The sequence below is a fragment of the Eptesicus fuscus genome, chromosome 9 (genome assembly GCF_027574615.1).
Source record: "Eptesicus fuscus isolate TK198812 chromosome 9, DD_ASM_mEF_20220401, whole genome shotgun sequence".
NCBI classification, from domain to species: Eukaryota; Metazoa; Chordata; class Mammalia; order Chiroptera; family Vespertilionidae; genus Eptesicus; species Eptesicus fuscus.
Window position 1 is genome coordinate 62299057 of NC_072481.1, and position 19454 is coordinate 62318510.

Here is a 19454-nt window from a genome sequence, read left to right on the forward strand (position 1 = left end):
GGGCTAGAGGAAAATACAGTGCTCAGTGGATACATTGTAACCAACCCACTAGATTCCTACCAGACTCTTGGATCTGGCACAGAGTTTTTAACTCAGTTTTCTGAATGATTGGAGACCACGTGTCTGGGATGTTTTAACATTTCCTTAAGCCTTTCCGAAGGATAAAAATTTTTAAGCAAAATGGTTTACCAAGGACTTAAAGCAAAGTTGCAAATTATTGAAGCCAATCTTTGGTTCCTTTTTTCTTACTACGTTATACATCATTATTCTGTACTGTAGTACTCCAGAAATTGTCTCAAGCTCTGAAGCTCTCAAGTTTTTCTTATATCTTCTAATGGAATTCTTACATCCAGTCTTTTCTCTACTGTCCTTATTAGGAGATAGGAGATAAAGTAAACAACTTAGGTGTAGTGGTAATAAACCCACAAAGGAGTTTATTAGAAATATTGATTACTAAAACAAAGCTAGCCCTGTAAATAACTCATATGAGTAGAAACTAGTATTAGCAACTTTCTTCTGACCCTTAGAAGAAGTGTGCAACTTACCTTTTCTAGCAGTTTTGCAAATGTATGGCATAAAGTTAGAAGAGTTGGTGGAACAAACGCTAAAAACAACCCATAATGATAATGGGAAAATTGTCATTTAATTTAGGTGTTCAAAACAAACTAATACATAGTGTATTACCAATAATTAAGCAAAAATACTTTTTATACTAAGTATTTTATTTGTATGCTGCTGCCAGTGTATATAAAATAATCATTCTTGTGAAATAGAAATTCATGAAAATTCAGAGAGGTAGATGTTAAGGACTGACAAAAGCAGAAGTTTGTATAGTATGGCACATGTTATAGGGTAAGCTTTTTGTACAGGCTTCAGATTTAGCTCTCTTTGAATATTCACCGGATCAAGAAAAGTGGTTTAGAACACCTGAAATGGGAAGAAGAAAAAAAGTGAGTTAGGGTAAAATGTCAAAGAATAGTCAATGGATTAACAATAGCACTGCATTTTGTATTATTTTTACAGCATTCATCTGAATGTTAGTTTATAAAGTACTTTCAATTAAACTAAACCTAGTTTAAAAAAAAACGACACATCACAGGGTTTCTGGAGGAAAAACAGGATAGGAAATGACTGGTGTAAAATGTAGCATTCTCTTAATTTTCAAAACCACTCTGAAGTATATATCATTTACAGTTTATAATCAGACTTAAAGATTAACTTGCTAAGATCATTGCTAAAATACACTCTGTCTTAATTTAAAATGAACAATAGTATTGGGGAGAGCAGTTTGGTAATATCTACTAAGGTAGAAGGTGCAACCACACTTCTCTCTCTACCCAACTAAACCTATATACAAAGAGAAACATGTACATGGATATTATTTATAGTGATATTTTAAGAGCAAAGAACCGGAAATAGCCTACACTCAAGAGGATTGGATAAACTAAGGTTCATACACAATGAAATACTAGACAGCCAATTAAATGACTAAACAATCTACATGGAGATAAACCAAGAACTATATGTAGTAAAAATAAAAACATGGGCATACCAACTTCACGATGTTATCTATGTGGAAAGGTAGGAAAAATATATTTTTTTTAAAAATTAACAAGGTAAACTAATTCAGGATAGATACAAATTCATCTTTATACTTGAAAATTTGATATATTCCATGATGAAAATGTTCCAAAGGCATAAACAATCAATGGTGAAAAAACAAAGTGTTTAACTTAACATTTGAATCAGTGCAAATTACAAAAAGAAGATAGTCAGAAAATAGCAAATAGGCTGGCAAGGGCTCAGCATCAAGTTCCAGGTGAAATAACAAATTTTAATAAAAAGACTAGTGTTAATAAAATTTAAATGCCATTCCTTATTGAATAATTTTACTTCTAGAAATGTACCTTAGAGAGGTAAAGTATATATAAGTATATAGATACCAACATATTCCCTTCGGTGTAGCTTCAAATTTGGAAACTTCAATATTCAATGAAGTATAATTAAGTTACAGTACAACCACTGAACATCTAACATCTCATTTACAAATATTTAATGAAATAAAATTCGTATTTTTAAACTACATACCATGATCCTCATTTTATTTATTTTTTGATTGATTTTGGAAAGGAAGAAGGGGGAAGAGAAACATTAATTTGTTGTCCCATTTATTTATGCATTCATTTTTGATTCTTGTATATGCCCTGGCTGGGGATTGAACCCACCACCTCTGGTGTATTGGGACAAATAATTTTTTTCTCTCTTAAAAGGAAATATCTTAACAATGATTATTTCTAGGTATACTGACCATGGTAATTTGTATATTCCTTAGACCAGCTGTTGATAAATTACCTATGCTGTTGTTTTTTGATAAAAACCATATATTTTTAAATGCTATAAGTATAAAGTTTCAACTGAATTCTCTGTACTCATGTCACTCACTGTGGGCCTAAGACCACTGGCAATAGTACTAGTATAACCCAGAAACTTGTAAGAAACACAGATTGTAGGACCTCACTCCTGACCCACTAAAATAGAATTTGCATTTTAACCAAGTGATTTATAGGTATATCAAATTTGACAAGAAATGTTTTTACATCATTTTTCCTAGCCAAAAATGTTTCAAATCATAATATCCACAAAGCTGTTTCATTATACTGCCAGGATTAATAACCATTATCTTACTTTGAAACCTGGGTTATTATCCCAGCCATATTTAAACACTTATCTGTAGACTCCTGTGAAATGTAGACTATTAACTTCCAGCTAAGAGCCAGGCTTCTTAACAGTACTTTTTATCATATGAAAATAAGCCATTTTGTAAGTGAATAGGAACAGAAGTTTAAAAAGGATCTTTAATAAACCATAAAAATACTAGCGTTCCCGTTGCAGGAAAAATCCTGCAATAGGGTTTCCTGCTGCACTCTACCCCGCCCCGCCTCCGCTACTCCCTTGTCCCCGGGGCCCGCCTTCTCTGCCAGCCCGCCCTGCTCTCCTTCCTTCTCCCCCGGCCCCGCCTCCGCTCCTCCCTCCTCCTCCCCCCGGGCTTGTTTGCTTCTCCGCAGCTTTGCTCCCTTCAGCATCTCTTGGCTTCTTTCTAAGCTGTCTTGATATGCAAATTAGCCACCATCTTTGTTGGGCTAATTTGCATACTCGTCCTGATTGGCTGGTGGGCGTGGCTTGGGCATAGCGAAGGTGCGGTCAATTTGCATATTTGTCTATTATTAGGTAGGATGTAATTGCAAAAACTGCCATGAAGAATTAATATTGCCAGAAGCAAGGTACTGCTTAATAGGAGCTAGACTGTTGAAAAGACTGACTTCAGTATGGAAAACCTATCACTCAAAGGTGCTTTCCCCGAGCCTCCCCACTCACTGCCCCCCCAACCCTGGTGTTTCCAAAAATCTTAACCAACCACTGTATTTACTGGAAACGTGTTACACTTATACAGACTTCCTGGATACTCCCAAATCTACAAAGCTTAATTAGGGAGGGCACAACTATGTAACATGGTATTTTGGGAAGCAGCTTCCTGGACTTTGAGGAGTTAGACTGTTTGTAAAGGGTGTGTGCCATACAGTTTTTTTGTGGGTTTTTTTTTTAAGAGCACTATTAATTTAAGGTTGCTCCTCATAGGTCAATACTAGTGAGTACACACCCTGACTAAAGCACTATTAGCACCCTTGGGTTACATTTAAAATGTAACCACAGCATATTTTGGTCACATCTCTTTTGGACTAACATGGTTTTGCACATATTGACATTTGATCTGGAAGGCACAGATTAAAATTTAGAAGTTAGCTTATTCAATTGTCTCATTTTCTCTTGCATTCACGACTCCCAATTCTTTGCTATGTTGCCCTATAACTGAATTCTGTTAGAGTAAAAGCACCAGAATCAATCCAAATCAATTGGTAGTACTTTAAAAGTCATCCCCATAAACATTCTATAAAGTTTAAAAACTAAATATTTGCTACATACACAAAAATTAGACTAGTGTTTGGGGACCTCAAAATACACCGTTAGGCCAATGCTATAAAAAGTAACAGGGCATGTCAATGTGATTTTCTAGTAACTCTCCTATATCCTCTTGTATGGTTATTAAATCATCTATTTAACCCTCTTTATGGTAAAATAGAAACAATTAGTCTTCGTGACTACTAAATCAGTAAATTTCACCAACCCTTACAAAACAAGACTGGAAACTTGCAGTGCCAAACAAAAGTGCATAGAAGCAAACAAAAAGACTTAACTGGTTATTCCAGCTTCGTGTAGTTTTGTTGTTTTACTGTAAGTAAACTTACCTTCAAAATTCATTTTACTACAAAAAGGAACAAACTTTCTGGGGTCTGAAGGGATTGGTACTTGAAGATACTCCAGTCAGCAGGGGGTCATGTTGAGCATTCTGCAGACAGAATTGTTTCAAATCTGCAGCTGCCTGGGAAACCTATAGGTAACAAAGTGGGAGGGAATGGGAGGTGATTTAAGAATGTTTTCAGAAAAAGTTTTCTCAAATCTTTCAAAATACCTGCAATAAACATTTCTTTTAACTCAAAAGATACATACTAATTGGAGTTTATCAGTCACATACTGAGCTCTTAAAGCAGGGTATGTAAATAAGACATTTGTTTCATTTTGCTTATTAGAAGCATTATCAAATGATTTAGTACAAACAGCACAATTCCATTTATCTGTAAAGTATAGCACATCTTGCTAGTTTACTAATAAGCAGGTTGCTCAAGTGCAACCTTGAGGAGAAGCAGCATCTTTTTATTAAAAAGCAATACACGTGATAAGAGTTTACGCAAAAAGCATTGAAATTCTAGCAAACTATTACTTCACCTTGAAAGCAGTATTACTGGAAAAATGCTACCACTGTGAATGAACATAAAGTTCTAAATCTAAACCATTCAATTCATTGTTTTGGTATCATGTATCACCAGCTGTTTAATGTTACAAAACTGGACAGTGACAGCTTTCTGCTCAGTGTCAGGTGACTGAAAAGCTGATAGCAAACTTCAGTTAATTTTAACAACTTCACTGAGCAGCTTACCTGTAAGAAACTGTATTTGCCTTAAATGTGATTTTACTGTTGTTAATCCTCACCAGAGGCTATTTTTCCATTGATTTTTAGAGAAAGTGGAAAGGAGGGGGAGAGAGAGAAACATCTATGTGAGAAACATCGACTGGTTACCTTCCGCATGCACCCCATCCAGGCCCGGGAACAAGCCTGCAACAGAGGTACATGCCCTTGACCATAATCAAACCCGGAACCCTTCAGTCCACAGGCCGATGCTCTATCCACTGAGCCAAACTGGCTAGCGCCTTAAATGTGATTTAATAATTTTCATGTACCGGTATATACAATGCCACCCAAATAGGACTTAAAGAACTTCTATGGCCGAAACCGGTTTGGCTCAGTGGATAGAGCGTCGGCCTTCGGACTCAAGGTCCCAGGTTCGATTCTGGTCAAGGGCATGTACCTTGGTTGCAGGCACATCCCCAGTAGGGGGTGTGCAAGAGGCAGCTGATCGATGTTTCTCTCTCATCGATGTTTCTAACTCTCTATCCCTCTCTCTTCCTCTCTGTAAAAAATCAATAAAATATATATATTTTTTTAAAAAAAAGAACTTCTATGGCTTTACATTTTACTTTGTTTATTAGCTGTATCATTTAAACATCTACTATTTGTACATAATTTGGTAAGGTGATGCAGGATACAAAAACAATGAACTGAATGGTTTAGGTGTAGAATATGGATCACTAAAAGATGCCCCAAATGAATAAAATATCCTGTCTTGAACTGAGGTTTAGGAAGATGGGAAGGATAATCATTTATTCTCAGTTTTAACTATCCTCAAGGAGGGTGAGTGCCGTAGTCCAAGTCCAGTCCAGCTGGGGTATTTGGCCTTTGAAAAGGAGGTTAGGAGCATCACAGATGCTCTCTATACCAAGAAAGCCTGCAGGTTATTGCTGTACCTGATAAAAGTACATTAACCTGACAAAATGATCCAACATCCTGAGCTGAATCTAAACTCCACTCTCAGAATCTATTTGTATGTTTGGCTTATACAACAGTCCAGGGTAATGAGTTCCATAGGTTTATTTAGCAACTGTGTAAAGTAGTAGTTTTAAAATACCTGTACCAAGTACTTTGATAAATGGCCACTCAAAAGGAGGTAGGTATAGAGCTAAAGTATTATTATTTTTCACATTCTTATAACTTGATTTCATTCACATCGACTAGCAACAAAAATACAGTCAAGTATCTGTTAATTTTTTTTTAAGGTATATTTTATTGATTTTTTACAGAGAGGAAGAGAGAGGGATAGAGTTAGAAACATTGATGAGAGAAACATCAATCAGCTGCCTCTTGCACACCTCCTACTGGGGATGTGCCCACAACCAAGGTACATGCCCTTGACCGGAATCGAACCTGGGACCCTTGAGTCCACAGGCAGACGCTCTATCCACTGAGCCAAACCGGTTTCGGCCTGTTAATTTTTTGCCCAAGGTGTAGTAAGCTCCCACTTAACTAACTTTCACAAACTTCTCAAGCACCACTATGTGCCAAATATACTTCTAGACATTGAGAATACATAAAAGCAACCAGGTCCCTGCTGTTATGGAGCTGACAGTTCAGAGAAAAAGCCAGATAAGGTGCTCTAAAGAAAAAAAAAAAAAAAGAGCGGTTTGTTAGATTGTGACATACAGAAAGGTGTCTCTGAGAAGGTGACATTTAAACAGAACTCAATGCCCCAAAATCCAGCCAAATGACCACCAGTGTGAAACTGATCCGTGAGAATTCCAAGGAGTGGGGAAAAGAGGCAAAAGAGGTAAAAGTTCTAAAGAACTCACAAGCTGCTAGCCTCTATGGCGCTGTAATAATCACCAGCCAGGAGGCTGAAATCCTATAATCCTGACATAATTACTAGTGCCCTCTTTCACTCCCAAAGGCGTCCTGGGTTGGTAATCAAGTGTATGGTCCCCCTACATATGGGAGAATTTCTCAAGCATTTGTGACAATTTCTATCAACTGTATTCAAACAAAGGTTTAAACAGTAAACTTGTGCTAGCTTAAAAATATCACTGGTAAAAAGAAAGCATCTAGCATAGTCATGGATAAAAAAGATGCACAAGATGAAATCAAACTGACCACATTTTGCATCTAAAGAAAAGCTCATTTAAAGTCTCCAGGTTTGCATGCCACCCTCCTCCTGCCTAGCCCTACCATCAGACAAATTGAGAACTCTAAAACCAAGTCACTTGGAGGTGGCTTTAATGATTTCGACCAGAAGCCTCCTAAAGAATTAAGTATAGGATGCAGGCATCATGCTGGGGTTATTGAAGGGGCCAAGGTTTTCATAACAAAGCCCTCGGTGTACTTTAGTCTGAGGACTTCATATCATTTTCTTTGGAGACTAGGGCTTAAGTACCCGTACGTAACACAACTTTCAACCAGCATTTCTTTTCTTTCCTGGGCCATTCCAATGTATAATAAGGGCACACCTGACTGTCCACAAATACCACTAGGTAAGGTTAAGAATCTGGAGATTAGAGAAATGAATTCCAAACAGCAATGGAGTCCACAGCACTCACAGGACAGGGAGGGGAATCCCACACCAAGACTGGTGGGAATTTCCCTTCCCTCCTGAGGTGAACACAACTAAGTTAGGTTCCTGACATTTCTACTTAAAGGAAATAGGCAAATGGGAGACCCATCTTACTCCACAAAACATTTCCGGGAGAAGTAAAGACCACCCTGATGAATACAGAATCAAATCATCTTGGAAAATGGCTGCTGCTTTGGACAAAGTGAATGATTCATATTCTACTCTCGTTTCTTCTTTTAAGTACAAGGAGTGTTTCACATGGAAGATGATCTGTACCAGAAAGAAGCCGAAATCCACTTGGGATTTTAAAAATCTGGAGGAACTTGGAATAGCACTCGAATGTCCGGTTGTCACACATCAACACATACAAAAGCCCCCTTCCGTCCCCCCCGTCCCCCCAGCCCCACAATAAAATAGCCAAAGACAAGGTCGATGCTAACCAAATGCCAAAGTAAGTAAGACTGGTCCACCCTAATCACTTTCCACAGGCACGCGGGCCTGGAGATCTCCCCAAGGTCAGATCGCCGCAAACGGCGCCAAATGGGTAGGAAACGCACGCTCGGCACGAGACTGGTTAGACCGGGCACCAGTGGTAACCTTACACACCGCGGACGGTTCAAAAACAAACAGAGTTCAAGTCAGGCAAGAATTCGTCCTCAAGTTCGGTGGATGAGAGGAGCCGGAGGTAAGAATCTTCTGCTCAAGGGAGTGGGTTTGGAAAGGTCCGACACGAAAACAAAAAAATACGTCTGTTCTCAATCAACGATGGATAAAGCCCCGCGGGGCGCCGAGAGGCGGAGGAGGCCGGGAGAGGGACGGGAAGGGTGCGGACCGCGCGGAGGAGCAGCCGCGGGCCCGGCCAGCGCGGAGTCACCGCGCAGGGAGGGAGGGAGGGGGGGCGGTCAGAATGCGGAACGCCGCGGCTCAGCCCGCCGCCGGCCCGCTTCGGGAAATCTTAGGGCGGAAGGGCGCGCCAACCGGAGCCCCAACCCCAGCGCCCACTCACGCCGCTAAGTCTCTTAACGTTCGCAGCTCCCGGGTCGCCAACGGCGCCCGGCGCGCACCCTCAGTCTGCCCGCCCCGGCCAGCTCGGCGGCGATCCCACCGCCACGTCCGCCTTCCCCTCCCCCCCCCGCCGGCCGCCCGCCCCCACTCACCTTCACGCGGTTGAGCCCGGCTTCCAGCCGGAGCTGTTGAACCACTTTCTTCATAGCGGTGACGCTGGAGGAACCAGACATGGTGCACGGGAGTGCCGGGCAGATGGGTCGGTAGCGGGTCGCGGGTCCGCGGGGGCCAGACGGCGGGGCAGCGACGCGAGGGGCGGAGCTCGGAACTTTGTCTCCAAGTTTCCGGTTCTTCGCCCAGCGGCTCCGCCCTCGGCGCGCATGCGCGCCTCCTCCGCCGGCAGTTTCAGCGACACGCCCGGTGGGACGCGAAAGCTGGGAGGCGGAGACGGAGCGTGAGGGGCGGGGCGGGGCGGCGGTGGGCGTGGCCGCCGCGAGACGCGAGCGCAGACTGGATCCGCCTCTCCTCTCCCTCGGGCCCCCGGGAGGCGGGTGTGGGAGGGATTGGGAAAGCGCGAGTCCTTGGCCGCGGAGACCCCAGAGGCGCTCCTGAGGAGACCGCGGAGTGGGAGCCGGACGCTTGAGGGAGTTTATCGAAGGCCTGGCGGCGGGGTGACCAGGAGGCTCCAGTTTTCCTGACGGAGTTGGCGGCAGAGGTTGAGGGAAGGAAAAGGGAGAGCCCTGCCGAGGTGTGGGAACTACAAGTACCCGCTTTCTCACTGTCACCCCATCCCCACAGGGGCCTCTGAGTGATCCGAGTGTGTCCTGTGGGCGCGCTCTCCGCAGCCCGCGTCCCCACCGTGAGACCTTAAGGCCGAGAGGGCGTGGCGGGCGCGGTAACCGACCGCGGGGGCCGCCGGGTGGCGGGCAGCTGGGCGCTGGTTCCCCGGAGAAAACGGGATCTTCTCAAGGTTCGGCTTCTGTTGCCTCTTACCTCTTGGTTTTCTGGAAGAGGCTGTGAAAAAGCCAAGGTGCTGGTTGAATATTTACACCTGTCTCCTCTTGTTATCTGTTTCATTTCTTTAATGTAAAATAAGCTTATTTCACTTTTAAAAGTCACAACTATTTTTTTGTGTTTCGGGAAAATTTGCTCTTTTTTTTTTATATATTTCAGTAACTTATCGACCTTGATCTTCAAAATGGTTTTCTAAAGAGATAGTAGGACTAATCAAGGAAAATAGGCTGTTTCACCCATGGGAAAGTAAGTGTTATGTCAAAGCATTTAGGACAAATGTTTTCTATTTTATATATCTACATATACCTATACAGATATATCTATATCCATCTGTATATTCTTGTCGATTTCAAAGAGGAAGGGAGAGATAGAAACACCAATGATGAGAGAGAATCATTAATGGGCTGCCTCCTGCATGCCCCCCACTGGGGATGGAGCCCACCACCGGAGCATGTGCCCTGATCCAGAATCCAACCATGATCTCCTGGTTCATAGGTCAAGGCTCAACCACTGAGCCAGGCAATGTTTCCTATTCTGTTGGAACAGCCCATTAACGAATATACTAATGACTTCAATGAATATTAATAATTTCATTATTAATGCATTTCAAATTTTTTGTATAGTGAGAAATCCCATATATAATTTGCTCTATGTCCACAAGTCCTAACTCATTTACTGAACAATTTAAATAATTTTACAAAAATGTCCAGTGTAGCCCTAGCTGGTTTGGCTCAATGGATAGAGCGTCGGCCTGTGGACTGAAGGGTCCGGGTTCGATTCTGATCAAGGGCACATGCCCGGGTTGTGGGCTCAATCCCCAGTAGGGGGAGTGCAGGAGGCAGCCAATCAATGATTCCCTCTCATCATTGATGTTTCTATCTATCCTTTCCTCTCTGAAATCAATAAAAATATTTTTTTTAAAAAATGTCCAGTGTACTTACGCATTGTACTTAATTCATACAATGGATGTAATGACTAGGATTATAAACCAGGGTTTGACTTCAGGCCTTATCTATCCTTGGTATCTCTGGGCAAGCCACTCAAACTTTGCTGAGATTCTGTTTCCTCATTTCAAAATGAAATAATAAAACTCCCCAGAGCTGTTTGTGAGAATGAAATTAAATTATACACATTAAGAATATGACAAGTTATCTCAATATCACTTTTCCTTCTTCCCCAGCAGCATTTTAAATTATTTCACTTTTGGTGGCTTGTTGACTGACTTCATTCATACTTGGCACATTTGGAAGATTAAAAATATATATTTTTAATGGGACATGAATGAATGGTTTTATAGATTATACAGAACTAGAAATCTGCTTCTCTGGCTCCCAATCCATTTAATTATTTTGTGTGAGATTCCACTATATTGGTATATTTAAATGTAGCCCATTTCAGGTTTCCAATTTTAACATTGATTTAGGATTTTCTAAAGTTCACCGAGCATCTCTTTGTATACTCTATAATCAAATCAGACAGGAAATAAAAATCACCAGAATTCTTATTTCTAGGTACTGCACAGAGTATCAGAAATTCTTAAGCTTTCCTGAAGATTCCACTAAAAAACTACTAGAACTGATAATTCAGTGAAGTAAATATAAAATACAAAATAAATATCCAGAAATCACTTGCATTTTTATACACCAATAATGAACTATCACAAGGGAAAACTTAAGAAAACAATCCCATTTACAATTCCATTAAAAGAAATACCTAGGAATAAATTTAACCAAGGATGTAAAAAATCTGTACTCAGAAAATTATAAAGCCCTGAAGAAAGAAGTTGAAAAAGATACAATTAAGTGGAATCATGTACAATGTTCATGGATAGGAAAATGTCTATACTATACAAAGCAATCTAAGATTCAATGCAATTTCTATCAAGATACCAATGGTGTATTTCACAGAACTAGAATAAATATTCCAAAAATTTATATGGAACTACAAAAGACTGAATTACATAGCAATCTTGAGAAAGAGCAACAAAGTTGGAGGAATCACATTACTTGATATCAAACTATACTACAAGCATAGTACTGGCAGAAAAACATATACAAGATGCCCCCCCCAAAAAAAATGTACACAAACTTTGAATAATTATAAAGGCAGTGTTTATTAAAATACATTTCATTTTCAAAATGTAATAGAATCTACAGATAAAGTATGTAGATCAATGAAACAGAATAGAGAGCCTAGAAATAAACACACCTTTATGGTCAATTAATATTTGACAAAGGAGGCAAAAACTTATAATGAGGTAAAGATAATCTATTCAATAAATCATGTTGGGAAAATTGGACTGATACAAAAAGTTGAAACTAAACCACCTTCTTACACCATACACAAAAATAAACTCAAAATGGATTAAAGACTTAAATGTTAGAGTTGAAATAAAAATTCTATAAGAAAACAGGCTGTGCCCTAACTGGTTTGGCTCAGTGGATAGAGCGTCGGCCTGTGGACTGAAAGGTCCCAGATTCGATTCTGGTCAAGGGCATGTACCTTGGTTGTGGGCACATCCCCTGTAGGAGGTGTGCAGGAGGCAGCTGATCGATGTTTCTCTCCCATTGATGTTTCTAACTCTCCATCACTCTCCCTTCCTCTCTGTAAAAAAATCAATAAAATATATTTTTTAAAAAAAAGAAAACAGGCTGTAAAACAGACATTTTTCATAGCAATATTTTTTCTGATATATATCCTTTGGCAAGGGAAACAAAAAAATAAATAAATGGAACTACATCAAACTAAAAAGTTTTTGCACAACAAAGGAAACCATCAACAAAACAAAAAGACAACCTACTGAGTGGGAGAACATATTCACCATTGATACATCTGATAAGGGGTTAAATATCCAAAATTTATAAAGAACTTCTAAAACTCAACACCAAAAAATCAAACAGTCCAATTAAAAAATGGGTAAAGGGCCCGATTGGTGTGGCTCAGTGGTTGAATGTCAACCTATGAACCAGGAGGTGATGGTTCGATTCCTGGTCAGGACACATGCCCAGAATGCATGTTTGATCCCCAGTAGGAGGTGTGCAGGAGGTAGCTGATCAATGATTCTCTCTCATTGATGTTTCTGTCTCCCCCTCTCCCTTCATCTCTGAAATCAATAAATATATATATATATTTTTAAAAAGGGGCAAAGGACCTGAATAGACATTTCTCCAAAGAGGACTTACAGATGGCCAATAGACATATGAAAAGATGTTCAATGTCATTAATCATCAGAAAAATGCAAATTAAAACCACAATGTGATATCACCTCACACCTATCAGGAAAGCTATCATCAACAAATCATCAAACAAGTGTTTGAGAGGATGTGAAGAAAAGCGAACCATCATGTACTATTACTGGGAATGAGGATTGATGCAGCCACTGTGGAAAACACAGAGTTACCTCAATAAATTAAAAATAGAACTGCCTTTTGACCCAGTGATTTCACTTCTGGGAATATATCTGAAGAAACCTGAAACACTAATTGGAAAGAATATATGCACCTCTTCTGTTCATTGTAGTGTTATTTACAACAACCAAAACTTTGAAGCAGCCCCAGTGTCCATCAGTAGATGAGTGGATAAAAAAGCTGTGTTATATTTGCACAATGGAATACTACTTGACTGTAACAAAAGAAGTCAATCTTACCATGGACGGACCAGGAAAGCATTATACTAAGAGAAATAAGCCATTCAGAGAAAGACAAATATGATTTCACTTATATGTGGAATCTAATGAACAAACAAAATAGAAACAGACTCAAAGAACAGACTGACAGCTGTCAGAGGGGAGGGGAGTTGCTGAGATTTAGTATACAAGATAAAGCCAACATTTCATTCCTGGCAGGAGAGTGGTTATAAAGCAAAATTATACAGTAAATGAGAGATTAGACTAGAACTCTATAGCCCCAAATATTTGACTATCCAGCTATCAATCTTTTGTTTGAATTGTCATTGTTTTGTTAATTAGCTAATTAATAGGTAAGGAATTTGAAAATACCAAAGATTATGTGGTAGGAGTTAGTAAGTGAAATGTGATTTGGTTAGGATCAACTACAAATTCTAAGCGTGCCTAAAGAGGTTAATGAAGCCTCTGTTGGTTTTGATAGTAAAGACTTAAGTTACCTCAAGCAATGAAGAGATTATTGTAAAAATCAACATAGAGCAGTAGTGGAGTTGATTATAGCCAAACTGGGAATAGATGCAAGACTAGAGACCTCAACAGGAAAAATTTTCACTCTTCTTTCTAGTGCGCAGCTATAAACATGAATTACTTATGTATCTCCTCAGTTACCTTCTCACAGCCAGTTAGTCATTCTGTCTATTCTTTATCTCTTTTCTATCTTTGTTTACAAATAATTGTAGCTTTCTCATAACATGGGCTTACCCCATGGCTATGCTGCTACTTCATGACTTCCCTTTCCTTCCTTCCTCCCTCCCTCCCTCCTTTCTTTCTTTCTTCCTTTGTTTCTTTCTTCCTTTCTTTCTTTCTTTCTTTCTTTCTCTCTTTCTTTCTTTCTTTCTTTCTTTCTTTCTTTCTTTCTTTCTCTTTCTTTCTTTCTTTCTTTCTTTCTTTCTTTCTTTTCTTTCTTTCTTCCTTCCTTTCTTTCTTTCTTTCTTTCTTTCTTTCTTTCTTTCTTTCTTTCTTTCTTTCTTTCTTTCTTTCTTTCTTCCTTCCTTCCTTCCTTCCTTCCTTTCTTTCTTTCTTTCTTTCTTTTCTTTCTTTCTTTCTTTCTTCCTTTTCTTTCTTTCTTTCTTTCTTTCTTTCTTTCTTTCTTTCTTTCTTTCTTTCTTTCTTTCTTTCTTCTTCCATTTTGCTTCAGTGTCTACTAACTACACACTTTAATCTTTAGTTCTCTCAATCCTAATTCCTAAAGGCTCATCTCATGCCAGGCCATTTTATTTGTCTATGGCCAACCAGGATTTGGTCTTAGTATTGATCCAATCAGAAATGGTAAAGACAGTTATAATTCAAAGCATGGCTTCTTTGCTATAGTATAGTGGGGCAGTTTACCTTAGGACAATAATAAAGCAGGTCTTGATTGATCTGTGCCGAGTTTGCTTAATTAAAATTTTCTTTTGAATTAAAATATCAGGTGTTTAATGTATCCACAGGAGTTAAAAATTCTGGCCTCCCAATCTGCATACCAATTACTGTACTGTAATTATTATAGATCATTATCACTAATTCTTATCTAATAAGGAAGTTACTATAGATGTATCTGAGTCTTCTCTAAAAATATACTTTGTAGAAAATACTGTATGTATTTTATCTTAATTTTTGACCGAGAGAAGATGAATTGTTTAAACTGTGTCCTGGTTACAACTCTATTATAATTTACCACATTACTTAATTGTGTAGGATGTATGTTCATCCCATTATAATTATTAGCCCTATTTATTAGTAATATATCTATTTGAATTATTATAATAAGATTGTATACATACCTAAGTTGCCATTTTGACTCCATTTTAAAAAGTCTTTTATATATGTGTGTGTGTTGTTTTTTTTTCACTTTTTGAATGAATCAGAGACCAGAAATGAATGGAATACTATCTTAAACAAGTCAAAAATCTGTTACAACATTTATACTACTTGAATGAAGAAAGGTAAAAAACCCCACAAAATTCCATCTGATAATTATTACCCCATTCAGACATTGGTGAATTTGTCCCTCAATCCAAGTCAACCTTCCTCATCAGAGGTAAGAAAATATTTTTATACTAAAATATATGAAAAATTTGCTAATCTTGGAAAACAAAATTTTTTAATGTTTTTATTGATTTTAGAGAGAGAGGAAGGGAGAGGGAGGGAGAGAGAGAGAGGGAGAGAGAAACATTGATGAGGAAGAGAAACATCGATCAGCAGTGCCTCCTGCCTACTTGGGATTAAGCCAGAAACCTGGGCATGTGCCCTGACCAAGAATCGAACTAGCAATCTTTTGGTGCATGGGATGACACTTAACCACTGAACCACACCAGCCAGTGTCTTTGAATAATTTTGATAAAGCAAAAATATGGATTATATAAAGTGTTAGATATTCACTTTGAACTCAACTCTATGTATTCCATTGTCTGATAATAGTACTTGTATCTCTAGCTCACTTCCTCTAAGTACCCTGATTGTACTGGGACCTATAATCACCTGTTTTTCATTTGTTTGTTTGTTTTTATTCCTTTCAATGCCATCCATAGCTGGCTTAAATACTGTGGAACAGTCTTGATCACTTTCTTGCACGTTTTGACTCCTTGCCCCTCTCTCTTTTCATTATACTCCTTAGCAAAACAAAAATGCTGGTTAATCCAATTCTATACCTATACCTATACCTATAGCATGGCTGAAGAAACCTATATCAGCATAAGGATTATATCTCACTTTATTTATTTTTTATTTTTATTTTTTTAACTTTACCATTTATTTATGTATTTATGTATTTATTTATTTATTTTTAGTGTCCAATCTCTTTTAGTACAGAAAGGGTGCAGTGAAAATGTATCCATATATCCTTGGGGTGGCCCAGAGCAGTCAGTCCCTCCATAGGTTCTTTCTTTTTCATCTTAGCCTTTATTTTCTCTATCTTCAAATGATGCCTTTCTATTTAGTATTTTTTTCTTTTTTTTTCAAGAAAACAATTTTAAATATAATAATGTTACATGCAATGAACACCAATTATTCAAGAAAAATGATCTTACACATAATATTACATACAATAAACATTAATATTTCAAGAATAAAAAGATTTTTAAAAAGGAATAAAAAGATTTTAAGTATAATAATATTACCAAAACTGTACTAACATAGTATGATATCACAAAAGTTGTTGGAAATATTAAAAATCTGCAAATAACAGGATTACTTCTAGTATATTTTCCTCCCTCTGGCTCTATTTTTGTTCATCAGTTTCTGTTGTTCATTATATTCCACAAATGAGTGAGATCATATGATATTTATCTTTCTCCAACTGGGTTATTTTGCTTAGCATGATGCTTTTAAAGTCTATTTTGTTGGATATGAGTATTGCAACTCCAGCTTACTTTTTTTTCTTTTCCATTTGTATGGGTAATTTTTTTCCATCCCTTCACTTTCATCCTGTGTGTCTTTTGTTTTGAGGTCGGTCTCTTGTAGACAGCATATAGTTGGGTCATGTTTTTGTATCCATTCAGCTACCCTACACCTTTTGATTGGAGCATTTAATCCATTTATACTTAGGGTTGTTATTGAGAGGTACTTATTTATAGCCATTTTAATTTTGTGTGGCTACGTTTCTCTCTCTGTTTCCTCTTCTCAGCAATCCCTTTAGCATTTCTTGTAATGCAGACTTGGTGGTGATGAACTCCTTTAGCCTTTTCTTGTCTGAGAAGCTCTTTATTTGAATGTCTATTTTGAATGATAGCCTTGCTGGATATAGTAATCTTGGTCTCAGATCCTTGCTTTGATTACCTTGAATACTTCATGCCATTCCCTTCTGGCCTGTAGAGTTTCTGATGAGAAATAGGTGTCAGCCTTGTAGGTAACAGTTTTCTTTTCTCTTGCTGCCTTTAAGATTCTCTCTTTGTCTTTAATTTTTGGCATTTTAATTATATGTGTCTGGGCATGGGTCTGTTTGGGTTCTTCTTTTTTTTTTTGTCATTTTTTTTTATTGAGGTATTATATGTGTACATATCTTACCATTGCCCCCCCACCCCCCACCCCTGTTTGGGTTCTTCTTGTTTGCCCCCTGAACTTGTGTGACTTCTTCCTTTACCAGGTTAGGGAAGTTTTCTACCATTATTTCTTCAAACACACTCCCTATTCCTTTCTCCCTTTCTGCTTCTTCTGGCACACCTACTATTCTAATATTGTTATGTTTCACATTGTCCCACAGCTCCCTTAAGCTGTCTTCCTGTTTTTTAATTGTTTTTTCTTTTTGGTTCTCTAATTGAGTGATATTTTCAATTCTGTCTTCTAATTCACTTATTCAATCCTCAGCTTCCCCTAATCTGCTGTGTATTCCTTCCAATGTGTTCTTTATTTGTGTTATGTCATTCTTTATCTCAGACTGTTCTTTTTTCAGTTACTGTATCTTTTTTCATACTGTTGAACATTTTTAACATCATTACTCTGAACTCTGTTTCAGATAAATTTCTTATCTCTGCTTCATTTATCTCTTCTGGAGAATTCACTAGTTCTTTCATTTGGGGGTTGTTTCTTTGTTTCTTCATTTGGGTGGTCTGTTTGGGTTTGTGACTATGTTTTAGGTAGATCCTCTATACCTCTCAATCTCTAGGGCAGGGCAGTGTTAAAGGCTGTTTCTGACTAATTGGATGAGGCAAAGACTCAAAGCCTCCAGAGACTGCCTCTGTCTATAGACTAATAGGATTCTGACTTGAATTGCCCCCAGGCAATCATCCTCTGGAGTGGTGAGAGTTTTTTTCAACAGGGTGGGGTAGTTGCTTCTGCCTGGAGGCTAATTGCTACTTTTAATCTCTTATGTGGCCTCAGGGCAAGTGTTTTCCAATAGGGTGTGTCTTCCTCCCAGGCAAGGCAGATTATGTGGGAAAGATGTCCTCTCCTGTGTGGGGGAATGACTTAGCCCAGGAAACTTGGGATGTCTGCCTTCTGAGCTCTATCCCCCAATTCCCAAGTCCTGGGTTCTGCTCTCACCGTTCCAGACCACTTCACCCTCCCTCTGCCAGAGTACAAGGTGGGTGGCTTCACAGGGAATTTTTGTGAATTGGCCCTTTAAGAGGGTGTCCAAACTTTCAGCTGCCACTCCCTGGCAGATAGCACCCCATTGCTTTTCACTGCTAGATGTTATATGGGTACTCTCCTCAGTTTGGTGCTCTCTGCTGGGGAGCCCAGCTTCAGGATTAGATCCCAGAGTTCTCAGTGGCACCGCCCCCCCCCCCACCCCCCCCACAGCTGAGATATCTCTCCAGGACTTTAGTTGCCATCTGTGGGTGCCTGGCCAGCCCTTTCACGCCTCCACCCCTCCTACCAGTCTCTATGCAATCTCCACCTTCAGTCTTTAGGTATCAGCGTTCTCTCCTGTGAGTTTTCCATTGATTATTCAAAAAGCCTTTTCATATTTCAGTTGTAATTCCAGCTTGTTCCTGGGAGCATGTCTGTGCATCATCCTACTCTGCCACCATTTTTAATCTATATCTCACTTTAAATTCATGACCATGAATCTCCAGTGGGACCTTTTGCTAGTAGGCAATCAAACTATCTTCAACTCATTCACTCTTCCATTGATCTAGAGAACTATTTCATTGCTTCACCCCATTTTTTCTTTAAAACAACTCCAAGCTTTTACTCCAATACTCCACCAAGACGGCTATTTTTAAATTCACCTCTGCATTACTAAATCTATTGCTTAATCCTTATCCCACACTTACTTGATATATCTGTGCACAACAGTTAACACTGTTGACCACTCTCTTCCTTGATGTAATTCCTTCGTTTGGCTTTTAACATACATATATCTTGGTTTTCCTCCTACTTTTTTTGTTATTCTCAGTCTTCTTTGCTGGGTTTTCTTTCTTTTTTTTTTTTTTTAAGTATTACTTTTATTTACTTATTTCAGAGAGGAAGGGAGAGAGAGATAGAAATATCAATGATTAGAGAGAATCATTGATTGGCTACCTCCTGCACACCCCCTACTGGGGATTGAGTCAGAAATCTGGGCATGTGCCCTTGACTAGAATCTAACCTGGGACTCTTCAGTGCACAGGCCTATGCTTTATCCACTGAGCCAAAATGGCTAGGGCTTCTTCTTCCTGACTTTTAATATAGAAGAATTTCAGGGGCCGGCTCTTTGTTCTCTTCTCTATCTGCACTCATTC

The 19454-nt window shown here is 38.9% G+C and overlaps 2 protein-coding genes across 11 annotated transcripts in view; one reads left to right on the forward strand and one right to left on the reverse strand.

The window, feature by feature from the left end:
• Positions 1-621: 621 nt before the first annotated feature.
• Positions 622-8996, reverse strand: GNG5 (G protein subunit gamma 5). The gene is made up of 3 exons (XM_008139474.3): positions 8771-8996; positions 4305-4447; positions 622-927 (listed from the first exon to the last, which is right to left on the reverse strand). Exons 1-2 carry the CDS (start codon positions 8849-8851, stop codon positions 4322-4324), a joined length of 207 nt encoding a protein of 68 aa, XP_008137696.1. The 5' UTR covers positions 8852-8996; the 3' UTR covers positions 622-927; positions 4305-4321.
• Positions 8997-9141: 145 nt separating this feature from the next.
• The window catches only part of SPATA1 (spermatogenesis associated 1), a 43235-nt gene continuing 32922 nt past the window's right edge, over positions 9142-19454 (forward strand). For 8 of the 10 annotated variants that reach the window (XR_008557038.1, XR_008557032.1, XR_008557036.1 and 5 more), the window contains exons 1-3: positions 9142-9648; positions 9792-9878; positions 15162-15239. Coding sequence is in view for 3 of the 10 variants with exons in the window: in XM_054721200.1 (XP_054577175.1) it covers positions 15230-15239 (10 nt within the window). In the remaining 7 variants the exon portion in view is untranslated. Of the gene's footprint in view, positions 9649-9791; positions 9879-15161; positions 15335-19454 lie in introns of all 10 variants that reach the window. The other 2 variants (XR_008557034.1, XR_008557033.1) reach the window with 2 other exon arrangements.

Coding starts and splice junctions, on each gene's coding strand:
- GNG5 (XM_008139474.3), bottom strand. CDS start 8,851: ATGTCTGGTTCCTCCAGCGTCACCGCTATGAAGAAAGTGGTTCAACAG. Junction 4,448..8,770: donor CCGGGCTCAACCGCGTGAAG/GTGAGTGGGGGC, acceptor TGTTACCTATAG/GTTTCCCAGGCAGCTGCAGA.